The 13,880-nt window shown below is 43.3% G+C and overlaps 1 protein-coding gene across 6 annotated transcripts in view; it reads right to left on the bottom strand.

Moving 5' to 3' along the window:
- The window catches only part of smoc1 (SPARC related modular calcium binding 1), a 628,567-nt gene that overhangs the window by 466,055 nt on the left and 148,632 nt on the right, over nucleotides 1-13,880 (bottom strand). For all 6 annotated transcript variants that reach the window (XM_086003604.1, XM_086003599.1, XM_086003600.1 and 3 more), the window contains exon 9: nucleotides 10,375-10,457. In XM_086003604.1, the coding sequence (XP_085859730.1) occupies nucleotides 10,375-10,457 (83 nt within the window). The remainder of the gene's footprint in view (nucleotides 1-10,374; nucleotides 10,458-13,880) is intronic.

The raw sequence follows: 13,880 nt of genomic DNA, 5'->3' as shown, positions 1-13,880 counted from the left end.
GAACTAGGGGGCAGAGTTTCAGAATAAGGGGTCGCCCATTTAAAACTGAGATGAAAAGGAATTGCTTCTCTCAAAGGGTGGTAAGTCTGTGGAATTCTCTGCCCCAGAGAGCTGTGGAGGCTGGGTCATTGAATATATTTAAGGTGCAGACAGACAGATTTTTGAACAATAAGGGAGTGATGGGTTATGGGGAGCGGGCACGGAAATGGAGCTGAGCCCAAGATCAGATCAGCCATGATTTCATTGAATGGCGGAGCAGGCTGGAGGGGCCAAATGGCCTACTCCTGCTCCTGTTTCTTATGTTCTTATGAATTCAAGAGCATAAGCTAATTATACAAAGTTTAACCCTTTCACTGGTGTTAGACTTTCTATTGGTTTGAACCAAATAAACCTTTAGGATAGCAGGAGTAAGCAACAGTGGACAGGTGTGTACTGACGAGCTAATCTGAGGCAGAATTGGGAATCAGTCAAGAGTTCATTTCTAATCTTCAATTTATCAAGAGTATCATACCCAGCCGACTGTTGCTATGTGAAATGCTGTGGCCGTATTATTACCTGGTGATCAATTATCAGTTGATAAGCATGCGCGGTCTATGTCCCTGTTGTTAATCCTTCAGTGTCGATATCAGAATGTTCTAACTTCATGGAGTTTTCGGGCCTTCGCGATCTGTCGTAACACCTGTTGTCAGCCAAGTAAGATTCGAGTAAAAACGGAATACAGCTGGTGTCTTGGGTAAATAGTATCGTGTTGCAACTCTGTGTGACTTTCTAAGACTAAAGTGCAGGACTTTCCAAACTTCCCAGCATTAGCTTCCACAGAAGGTGCCCTGATACTTTGCCAACCTTGGGTACGATACACTTATATAGCACTTGCTCTAAAATCAGCTTTACCCACAAATTTATGGTGGGAGCGAGCGCAACTCCATAGGAGAGGTTTTGACTTTTGGGCGTCCGACCCCAGTGGAGCACGCTGGTCCACTGCCCAATCCAGCATGATTTAGAGGCTCTGGCCTCATTTAAATTTGCTGCAGTGCACCAAACAGATGCATCTTGCCAGATTGAAGCCTGAAAATCAGGCCAGAGCTGCCGCCGCCGGCAAAGCACGTTGCGGAGGAGTGGCCATGGGGCGACAGCAGCCCAGATTATTTTTGTTGGACCCAGAGGTGCACTCCTGCTCCTCTGTGGTCCACAAAAATAATTCAAGACTTACCTTCAGTGGTATCTCTTCGGTTCCATTACCCGTCAAACTGGTTGAAGTCTGCACTGCGCCAGTTCCTACCTAAAAGGCGCTTCGGACACCCAGCAATAGGCCACTTTTAAAATGGATGCTGACCGCATCGGTACTATTAATGGGGTGGTAAGACTAGAACCTCCATTTTGAGGCCATTACCGCCCCGTTAACACCAGGCAAGGGCCACTCAGGTTTAGCCACGATGTGACTATTAAAGGCTAAACTGTTGAGCTCTCCAGTGCATTCTCAGAGTCTATTGACACAAAGGTTCTAGATTACTAGATTCCCATCCGATTGCTTGCTGCTTTTTCACATCAAGGCAATTAATCTGCAATTTTATTTGCTGAAATGGTTGAACTGATTATTTGACAGAATTACCAGACAAATATGATAAGAGGTTAGGTACAAATCTGATCGATAAATAACAATAAATATGGCCTATACATTGGGATTCAGCTGACTGATGAATTTACACGTTTTCTTTTAGCTAGAACACATCACTACCTCGAAATTTACTCACCCACTCACTGCGTCAAGTTCAGTCACTAACTGCAATTTTTTCGTTTACCAGAGGTGAGTGATCTCATGCTAAGATTTCAAACATTTTCTGTTTTAGTCACATCAAGCACGCCCAAGGTAGCTACGTATAAGTAAACAATAACCCACTTTACTTCTTCAACGTCATCCTCAGTTCCACAGCTGTTGCCGTGCTTTCCGAATCCCTGTCTGACTGAAGGTATGGATGAGCCAACAGTTTCTCCAGCTTAATACTGGCAGGATGGAAGCCATCCTGTTCAGCTCTGACCAGAATCTTCACACACAAATGATTCCACAATTCCATCTCCCTTCCTACCGCTTGCTCCGACTAAATCTGACGACACACAACCTTATTGTCCGGCCTGGCTCTGAGTGCAGCTTTAAACGCCACAACCAGTTCATCAACATACCTGCACAATATTGGCCGCCTCCATTCCTATCTCACGCTACTGCCACCGAATGCCTCATCTCCTCACCAGCTACCCAAGTGCCACACTATGTAAACTCCAACACCCAATACTCCAGCACTTGCATCCTATTCCTGCAGTAAGTCCAGCTCACCTGTATGGCTAAATACATCAGGCTAAGAGCGGACTAATGCATTCTCACGTTGTCTGGCTGGCTAACGCAACCTATTGTTCCAGCTTGTGCAAACCGAGCACAAAATTAGTCACTGTCTTCCAACGAGGAAGCAAGGCAACAGATGTTAGCAGAACTGAGAACTCTACGAGGACGACTGTTAGCCCCGTTAACCTCAAGGCAGACAGCTGCCTTGCAAAAAGGACACTCGTGATACCCTCAGCAACTTAGATATGGGTGGAAGGACATCTCGGAGCTACTGGACTGCTCACCAGGAATATCCAAGAGCCCTGGGTCTGATCAATGTGCGATCTAGAATAGAAGCGCCAGGTTGTAGATCTGCTTGCTTAATAATCTGTACCATACTGTAAAGTACAATTGGCTACTGATTTCCACCATGTTGGAGCATCAATAAACTCTCATACCCCAAAAGGATACCAGTTGTCCGAATCTGTAAATCTGCCACATCACCTATCACCGTGGTCCTTGCTGAACTCAGTGGCTCTCCGTCCCTCAGCACCTTGATTTTGTCAAAATCTTCATCCGCTTCTACAAATGTCTCCATGGCTTCATCCACCTTACCCTTGCAACCACCTGTATATATGTTAGCACCCCTTGCTCTTCTCAATCTGGTGATTTGTGTGTTTCCCCAGTGTCCTGGCCAACATTTATCCTTCAATTAACATCACTGAAAAACAGATTATCTGCTCATTGTCACATTGCTGTTTGTGGGACCTTGCTGTGTGCAAATTTGCTGCTGTGTTTCCTACATTACAACAGTGACTACACTTCAAAACTGGTTTGAGACTGGCCAAATTAATTTCATGTCGGTCTGTTAAGTCCAGCTGAATGGGAAGACTTTCATTCTATTGATCCAACCTGGATTTGAACTCAAATCCAGAGTTCAAAGAACACCATACAAATCCAGATCACTCTCAATGCTAGATCAAAAAGAAATGATCTATTGGACAGATCCTACTTAAAATGCACAATATTTTCTTTTAATATGGAGAACATAATGGAGCAATGCAGTTTTGTAACCTTAACATATTCAATTAAATAAAGTAAAGTAAAAAAGAACTTGCATTTATACAGCCACTCAGGACATCCTAAAGCGCTTTACAGCCAATTAAATACTTTTGAAGTGTAGTCACTGTTGGGGAAACACAGCAGCCAATTTGTGCACAGCAAGGTCCCTCAAACAGCAACGTGATAATGAGCAGATAATCTGTTTTTTTTTAGTGATGTTGATTAAGGGATAAATATTAGCCAGGACACCGGGGAGAACTCCCATGCTCTTCTTCAAAATAATGCTGTGGGATCTTTTATATCCACCTTGGTTTAGCATCTCATTGGAAATACAGCACCACCAACTTACTCCCTCAGTAAGTTGGTCACATTGTAACTCCAAGGCTTTCCAAGACCAACTACAGAACTTCCCCGACTTCAGAGCGTAATACTATGTGGGATTCAGAGCACATATAGCACAGCTTGCCAGCAATCTCATATTGCAAAGATGCTGAAAGCACAAAGGCCTTGGCAATTTGAGAGCTATCACTAGGTTTATAAATGGGTATGACGTGCGTAAACAATACTTTTTAATACACCAGTGAGATTCATTCCACATGGACCAATACATTAAGCAACTTTAAAACAGTCAGATAAATAGGGCCATGATGCAACTCCACGGGATTTTCCCAAACTAAATTGCAGAACTTTCCGGACTTCTCAGAGTGCAACTCCGAGTGGCATTTGGAGCCTACGGAGTACAACTTGCCAGAGATCTCCCATTGCCACTCCCTCCACACAGTGCAATTGCCACTCCCTCCACACAGTGCAAGTCTAGAGCCACATTTCTTAATGTTACTGAAGTAATAAGCAAGTTGAACTTCTAATTTCTGTAATGTGCTCCTTACTGCTACAGCCTTTGCCCTGCTAACCCAGAAACAAAATTTAGTGCAACTAATTTCATTGCTATTAGAGGTTTTACATTAAACAACGTCAACTAAAAATACCCTTTGGCACCATCAAAGATCTTGACAGAGGCATGATTCTGGTGCCAAGCAGTATGGGGAAACGAATCATGGCATATTTCCCTAAAGCACAATATAAAGAGATATATACTTTTTATGCACAGTTGATTAAGTTTCTCACCACTGTCAATGTTATGAAATTTCCTGGGAGTTGTGCTTTCCTCAGATAAGTGTGAGATTGGCCATTAATGACCAATTTGAGTCAGGCAGGTCGCAAAAATAGTGTGGGAAATGGGACAAGCATGTTGTGGACATTGTATGGTGACTGAGATGAGGGCCTGTGATGGAAGCTATGCATTGCATCGAACTCGGTGCCCTGGAAGAAGAAAGTGAAAACATTCTGCGCCCCACCATCGTGCAGTTCAAAACAAAACGCAAGAGGGCAGATAAAGCTGCAGCAAAGAGCAGTGAGCAACTATAAACGTCAAGACCTTGCCATCTTAAGTATGGAATAAAAGTTTAAATATGCCCTAAATTACTCATTACCAATCCACATTAATTAGAGAAACAGCAAGCTCTGTGTTGTGAGATATAAGGCAAGCACTCAAAGTGACCCCTGCCATTGCTCTAATGTCTCAGAATACGCAAAGCCTTTAATGTGGTCACGGAATTCAGTCTGGAGCAATTATCGTTTTCCCAATCCTAATCTTTGGCAAATAAGAGTGGTATAAGATTTCTCACTCCATGGGTGGATGGAGTAAGCCTTAAAAAAATACTGATGACCATAAAACAGCTATTCATCAAATGCTATTAAACACCATGGAGCCTGTCCCATCTAGCATGGACATTTTGCCAAAAACTCAATGGATGTTTGCCAAAAACTACACAACTTACTACTAAATCTACAGTTCGAATTCTACCAATAAATACAGATATTAAATACATCTTCAGATTTTAAATGAATTTCTTTTAGTGGGGACACTTTGTGCTATAAGTATTAAATCAACTGAACTAATGATGCTTACATTGTTAGTATTGTTTATGTCTGTTATAACAATTTATGCCTGCTGTTAATTAGTTCTGTGCAATTGAATTTTCAAGGGATTGTTGTCAGAGAGATATGACTGCTGCTTGAGTAGCAATGAGGTCAGCTGCTATTGCACATTGCAGTCCACGGAATCTTTTGCTCAACGTTTGCCTGTTTTCAACCGGCTATGAGTAACTAAAGTTATATTTTCCAATTCTGGCACTGCAGGCCGGTAATTGGATTGGCAGCCTGTTGGCTCACCAGCCACACGGTCAGGTCACAGAGATGTGGCACAGTAAGAGCAGGGATGGCTTTTGACTGTGCCTGGCCAGACAATGCCACAGGGTAAGTGAACTTGCTGTCCCCGAAGATCTGGGCAATTTTTTTTAAATGGCCAATTTAAAATTTAAAATTGGCCATATTCCCCAAAAAGCAACCGATTGCTCTGTGATTAGTAAGCCTGTCTTGTGTAGGTGTACAAAGCGTCGATGGCGAGGGAATTCCAACAGATGATGTCATTCCGCTGCTCCGTCTTCTTTCTGTCACGTCCACACAGACACACGCCCCTTCCCATCCCCCCTCCACTCCACTTCTGGTGGAATTTTGCAGAAACTAAAATATGGGGGCAGAAATCTGACCTAAACAAGTCCCTTCCCAAATTCCATCCCCCGCCTGCCCAGACCTTGAGTTTTGTCTTCTCCCGGGGACAAGAAATGGAGAGTGGACAGAACTGAGACTTCAAGCTGTGAACAAACAGTGTGAACACAACATTGCACCTTCTGTCCTTTAACAGTATTCTTTGACCATAATTGTGAGCTTGAAGAGTGTTCTGGTTTTGAGTTAGATATGAAATGCTAGCTCAGAGCATGAGAGGTCAATGCAAGGTGAAAGGAGTTCTACCTCAGGTTCTGAAATATGCTCAGTCATAGATCTGTGAGCTATAGGGCACTGGGTTGGGTTATAAGTGTTGGTTTGTCCCTGGAGCCCTCAGTTGATATGAGGTGTGAGCTGTAAGCTTCCTCTTTCTGATAACCCTTAAGGATAAAAATAAACTGACTACATTTTGGGAGCCTCAGGGCAATTTGCAATGAGTGCAAATCTGCAGCATGAAAATTTTTCATATTTTGGCACCAATCAAACAATCTCAGAAGGAGGACTACTATAACAACAATGTTACATTTATATACAGGAAACTTTCTGTTATCCGGCACGGACGGGACCGACGTGGTGCCGGTTCAGCAACAATTCCGGATAACCGAACGCTATAGTGAAAGATACGGACCTTAGAGCTCCGTATGAAGCAACAAACCCTGTTGCTTCAGAATAACGTCCACAAGTTGCAAGCGTCTCTGTAGCTTAGCAACAGCTGCAGCCAAACCCTTGCCTTCCTCAATTTGTTGCTGTGCAAGTAATAAAAGTTATAAAAGTTAGCTGAAACCGACTCCTGAATTTTGCCGGTTAACCGACATTTCCGGTTATTTAGGGGCCGGTTAATCGAAAGTTTCCTGTAGCGCCTTTAACATAGTAAAATGTCCACGGGGCAAAATCAGACAAAAATTGATACCGAGCCAAAGAAGGAGATATTAGGACAGATGACCAGAAGCTTGGTCAAAGAGGAAGGTTTTAAGGAGCGCTCTAAAGGGGGAGGGAGAGGTGGAGAGGTTTAGGGAGGGAATCCCAGAGCTTAGGGCCTATACGGCTGAAGGCACGGCCGTCAACGGTGGAGTGAAGGTAGTGGGGGATGTACAAGAGGCCAGAGTTTGAGGAACACAGAACTCACGGAGGGTTGTAGGGTGCTGGAGGAGGTTACAGATATAGGGAGGGTGAGGCCATGGAGAGATTTGAACACAAGGATGAGAATTTTAAAATCAAGGCCTTGATGGATTGGGAGCCAAAGTAGATCAGCAAGCACGTGGGTGATGGGTGAACGGGCCTTGGTGCGAGTTAGGATACGGGCAGCACAGTCTTGGATGAGTTCAAGTTTATGGAGGTTGGAAGTTAGGAGGCCGGTCAAGAAAGCATTGGAATAATCAAGTTTGGAAGTTAACAATAGCATGGATGAGGCTAGTGCAAAGGACTCATGTCACATAGGAGAGGATACTCTTCTGAGGGAGTGTTGGAATTACTGTAAGAGGAATAGCATCAACGTATTTCCAGCAGGGTTGTTGAAATGTCGGTTTTCCCCTCCCTAATCCAGGGGTAAGAAGTGAATTGTAGGATCTCCACTGGCATACAGTCTGAGGTCAGCTAACTCAGCACAGCCCAGGGTTTGAACCTGGTCTGCACGGCTCAGCTTTTCACTGGATAAATTTGATGAGCCATCAGTGTAGCCAGAAAGCAGTAAACAGTGTATTCTTTTGTCAGTAGTCTTCTGGAACCTATTATTTGAAAATTGTTCGCAATCAGAGCTATGTAAGGAAAATCAAGTATATTGTTTGAATGTCTTATTTCTAAATACTATTTCTGACTGTCCACACTTGGTCATTTTGTTTCGACAGAGCTGCCTCCAGTTATTTCTTCAGGAATCTCACCTGTAGCTTCAGTTACCTGGAACTCGCTCCCAGCAGCTGTTTAGCCTTACACTAGGGATACACGTAACTACGTTAACTTTCTCCTGCACTGCAGCTCTTGCAAGAGCACATGGGGAAATCATTTTTGTTAATACAGTAGTTCCAAAAGCCAGAAGTGTGGAAGTATATCCATATTTTCTGTAAAAATCTGCCACCCTAAATGGGGGGAGAAGGGTGGGGGCAGGATTATTTCTGGGGGGGTACGTTATAGTTGAAGACTTATTTTACAAGCTTGAGCTTGAAGGCATTTATTTGAGAAACCAAAGTGTGGTCCTCTAATTCCTGTCTGCTCCCTAATGATTTGTAACACTAATCCCATCTTAACCTTGGAATTTTTTTAAACCACAAGTATGATGGTCAAAAATAAAAACTAGGACAAGGAAAAACCATTTCACTCCCCGTCATCATTCTGAAGATGAAAACTATGACCATGTGTTTTTCAAAGGAGACATAAAAACGTCCATTGACTGCCAAAACATAGATCTTTCTGAAGGCTGACTGGATTCAGGATCAAATATATATATTACTTACACCATCACAATGCCAAAGGTCAGCAAATTATGCAGTTTTCTGAGTGTAATGTTTCACATCATCATTCTTTGGGTTTTCTGTGGCAAACCGTTATTCGATATATTTTTTCCCGTTTTTTATTTTGGCTTTCCCCCTTGAATAATATTATTGAGAATAGAGCATAAAGAAAGAAAGAGCTTGCATTTATATAATGCCTTTCACGACCTCAGGACGTTCCAAAGTGCTTTACAACCCATGAAGTACTCTTGACCCATGAAGTCACTGTTGTAGGAAAACGTGGTAACCAATTTGTGCACAGCAAAGTCCCACAAACAGCAATGAAATAAATGCCCAATTCATCCATTGATTAAAGGATAAATATTGGCCAGGACACCGGGGGGAACTCCCCTGCTCTTCTTCGAATAGTGTCATGGGACCTTTTACATAAACCTGAGAGGATAGACGAGGCCTCAGTTTATTGTTTCATCCAAAAGGCAAAAAAAAGTCTCCAGTCACTAAACAGCATGAGCTAAGTACCTTGAGCCGCTTAAAACTGGAGGCCCCGTCTGATTGAACCAGTCCTGCAATGAGTTCTGCTGATTGCCTTTTCAAATTTAGGGACAGAAGTAACAGTTCCTGAAAATGCACACCCATTTCCTGAGACCCATGTAGACATGAAGACAGAGTAACCAGGAAGGGTTCAACGAATGGAGTTTGAGTTATTAAAGGGGAACCAATCACATTAAATGTTACCAGTGTTTCTTGGCTATCTCCTATTACCGCGATGTCATGAAGTTCCACTCCACTGGTGTCATGCAATGATATGATAGGCTATAGACAGTCCATGATGTTGCTGCAGCAGAACTTCATAATGTCACAGCAGGAACAGGTCCACGCAAAATGTCTGCTCCTACATTGCATCTGACCAGGAATTTTATAGCCTTCAATACAGTAACACGAACTGATTGGCAAACACCAGTAAATTTGCAGAATAACATCTGTGCAGAGGAGATCCAATGCGATGTGATAAATATCTCCACAGGATTGACCGGCTAACTGATGAGTGACAAACCCTGAGTAGGTTATGGTCTGCCTCGAGAATGGAGATATTCATATCACATGGCTAGCTGCAGCATAACCTATTTGTAGAATTTGTCATGGGTTTTCAACTGAATTAAGCTCATTTAAGTTCATATTTTGTGTAGGCTTTGTGGTTCATAGGAATCATTTAAAGCTGCTTGTTTTGGTGCATTGATTGGGAAGAGCTAGGCTATTTGGTTTCAAATATTTATGCATATATGTATTTATTCGACTGCTAACCTTTGTAGTGACCAGGACCTGCATTCACACATCTTCACAGAATTTTAAAATATTGCCACCTATTAAACGCTCTCTTCATAGAATGATGGGTTCCATTATAATGAGGTCTGTGCCGTCTTTGTTTCATTCCCTTATATTTTCCTGAACTTGTTGCGTCCTATGAACCTGAAATCTTTGTTGCCCGTGTGGCTCAGTATTGATTGAGTAACTCACTGAGCCGAAGTTATTTGGTTCATGTTTGAAGGTTTGTGACTGCAGATCTAAGGAACAGCTCTTAGTGTAGCTCCGGGTTCCTGTGCCATTTGCATCATTTTCCAATGCCACTACTTTTAAGAACCAGGGGATCAGACTTTAACACTTGACAGAGAGGGAGCTCTTTATGTTGAGGGGTGGGGGTGGAGGGGGGGCGGAGAGGGAACAATTTTTTCTTGTAATCAACCACCAATATTTTGGAGTTTCATCTGCAATCAATTAAATGTCAATTAGCCAAATCACATGTGGCACTTGTACAGGATAATCATGCAAAATTGCTCAAGGGCTGCAACATGTGGCAGTGGTTTCTCTACAATAGCCATTGATCACTCCCTGCTGTACTGATGAGGGAATGGTGAGCTGAAAATGACTTACCTTGTAGCTCTTTATCCTTGAATGGATCATCTCCCTCCAGGAGCTTGGATCTGGCGTTGCTGTCGCAATCGGGGGTTTGGTAACTGGAAGAAGCAAGAGCAGCACTCAAAACACATGTTAGAAACCAGTGGGGCTCATTGCAACCCAGACAGTGATCAACTGCTAAGCTGATTATGTTAATAGTCGCAGTTGCTGAGCTGCTGTTCCTTCCTGAGCAAGACAAGAGTGGTTCCCCATCTTAACAGAGATGGCTCCGCAGATAGTAAAGACAAGTATTTGTCAGTCAAAAATTAAACTCATTATGGGATTTTTTGCACTGCTGGAGGACTTATCACTGAGCAGCACCATAACTGGTTTTCCACTGCATGACACGGCTTATTATCCAATCAATTAGATCATTTAAAATTATTTCTTTGTATCTGCCTTTCCTGTCCCCAGCAGTGTTTATAATAAGAGGGAGCCAGAGTACTTTGGCACCTGAGTGACCACTATAGCTGAGAACCAGAAAACTAGGATTGTTCAACGATTTCCCCCTCCCGTTCAACAAAAAAATTGTGTGAACTGTGCCCAGTCAGAATTTTATGACATTTCAACTGAACATTGGTTTCATATTAGCATTGTGCTTTACAGTGCGTAGTGGTTTCATACATCCCCCATGGTACCTCGTAACACATACCAGGAGAAGTGTACAGGCACCCTCTCAAAACCCTTTGTTTGGGCAGTCTTAACCCAATATATGAGGGACTCATAATTGCCCACACTTAAGGCACAAATTGGCACTGCATTAACAACACAGTCAATGGGGATATGAAGATGCTTGGTGTGGGAAATCAAAAATTTCAGAGCATTAAGCAATTTTCTACTGAACTGACAACTTTAGTGAGGTTGATTAGTGGGAGTTTTGGAGTTGCTTACATCTGGCCTATGCTGTCCCTGAACTGGGAGTGCTGGGCTTTTGACACTGGGTTTCAAGATTTAAAAAAATTCTGTTCAAAAATGTGTATGTGTGTAGGAGGGGGTCAGCACAATCGTGTAAAAATGTGCTCCAAATCCTGTAGTAAAAATCAAACACTCAAAGGGTTAATCTAACACCACCAAATTTAACCCGGGTTGGTGAGGCTCTGTGTTACAATTATTAAACAACAGACACAATCGTGCTATTTACAAGCAGGTGTCACCGACAGGGCACTTTAACATACTACGACTGGCAACTATGTGGCAACTATAATCGTGTATTTAGCTGTCATGGGAGTTTATTCCCACTTGGTTCGGGCCAGCCTGTGTACACAGCAAACCAAAAGCATTGTGATGCTAGGGAACTGTGAAATCACTTAGTGCACCATTCCGACCTAGCACCTCGTGAACTTTCACTGGCTCCCCTGTGCCCCCCAGTGTTATCACAAAGCAACGTGACATCAGGGAGAACAAAACATTTTGGCACCTGTAACAACATCTGACCAGAGTAAGTCACAGCCAATGGGTCACATGTGGTCTTCCATCGGTGGTAGATTTCAATAGGAAAGCACTGTTGAAATACCAGGCCAAAGAAGACTGTGCAGCAGGGGGGAACATGCAGATAGGAGGGAGGGGAATAACATTTACAAATCACATTATTTCCACTTAATCCACACCATCCCGTGCTGCTCCTACTGTTGCATTGTCCACTGATTTAATACACCCGTGAAGAATTCTGCAATGTAAAAAACACCTAACCTTGCAACACTTTTCCCAATATATACAGCTGACTATCACAGGAAAATGAGGCTGGGAGAGTATTTTTTTATAATTTTGTTAGCACTTTTGCACAATTGAGCCCTTTATATACTGAGTGTGCTTCAAATTCTCCTGCATCACTGCACTGAAACTTTCTTCTGTATTTTAAACAAACCCTTCAATTAAAATTTCAACTCGATGTCAATATTAGCGGTGGCATTAAGCTTCTGGAAAAATCTTTGGTTTTGAATATATTGTAAGTCCGATGACGCCGTGATTTTTTTAAAAATGAAGATAATATTAAACATATTTACCTGACACTGCTTTCCCGTGAACAGCCTCAATCGACAAAGCATTCATCTCCTCCGAGAGGTGATACCGCTCCATTACCTACCTCCCGTTTTATTCGCAGCACAAGCAGTAAACTTGGTCTGCAGGAGTCATTGTGCACCCTGGTTCATTGTAAATCAAAACGCACTGTGCTCTTAGGAAACTGTAGGCTAATTCAAAGTGCCATACTGATCTGACACCTCATTAACTTTCATTGGCTCCCCTGTGCCCCCAGCTCTGTATGGACTTGTGCATTCGGGAGACTGTCAGGCCGCCCATTAACACACAGGCAGGTGGGGTGGGGTGGGGTGGATGGAGGGGGAGGGAAACGGCTCCAAAGAGGCCTGGAATCCACACCACGGGACGGGGGGCTGGGCTGAAAGTCAGAAGGTTTGGCTCTTTTCTTTGGGACACTAAGTGAGACACTCTGACACTCTTAAAATATAGAGAAAGATTTCAGTGCAGTAATGCAGGAAAATGTCAAGTACACTCAGTATATTGAAGGGTGCTCGTTTTGTTTATCCATTGGGTCAGGTTTATAAGACAACAAAATGGTACAACCTGCAAGTTAATAGAATAGAGAAGCAGACGGGGTGTATAACAAGCAGCTGATTCGCTATCCCTTCTCGCTAAAGTCGAAAGTTCTGCCCATGGTCCCTTGTCATGTTGCAATACGTCAAAGTGCTTCACGCGAGGAATTACTTTTGAAGAGCAATGACAGTTGTTTTGGTAAACACAGCAGCCAAACCGCACCAGCAATGTCCTGTAAGCATCCATGAGTTAAATGACCACATAATTTGCTTTTGGTGGCCTTGGTCGAAGGAGGAGTATCGACCAGGACACAGGCTCTGTAGTGTCAGCTGTGGCTCAGTGGGTAGCACTCTCTAGGTGGGAGGGGCTAGGAGTGAGCCAGGTGTGACTGGTTGCCTAATTGCAGCTGGGTGTTGGAGGAAGTTTTGTAAAAAGTTGGTGGAGGGTTTTGGGGTGTTGTTTTCAGGTTTTAGGGCCTTTTTGGCCCACAAAAAACAGCCAGATGGCTGCTGAGGGGTCCGGAGTGCCGGGCCCCTCAGAGGACAATATTCCCGAGAGGAATTTTATTAGGGAAGAAACTGTGGTGGGAAGGGGAAAAAAAAGGCCCAAAGATTTGGGCCGGGACCTCAGGAGGTTTGGTAAAGAAATACAGTGGTGGTGCAATGTGAAGATAAGAAGATTCGAGCCTGGGATATAATCCAGTCAGTTCATGAGGACTGTGGCGAGGGAAGCTGTTTTGCCTGCCGACCAAAACCAAATGTGGGATTTGAGGTGACAATCAGTGGCCGTGAGGAGGTGGAAAAACTGCTGCTCAGTCTGAAAGTTGGGGAGAAATTTTTGGAGGTGACTCTGCTATATTCAGAGGAGGTGGTGGTTTCATTTTTGAACTTGCCTGTGTACATCGAGGACGAACTGCTGAGCAAAAAGTTGGA

The sequence above is a fragment of the Somniosus microcephalus genome, chromosome 12, assembly GCF_052327205.1.
Source record: "Somniosus microcephalus isolate GS21.2 chromosome 12, FLI_Smic_1.0, whole genome shotgun sequence".
Taxonomy (NCBI): domain Eukaryota; kingdom Metazoa; phylum Chordata; class Chondrichthyes; order Squaliformes; family Somniosidae; genus Somniosus; species Somniosus microcephalus.
This window is presented reverse-complemented; position numbering and strand designations above follow the sequence as displayed.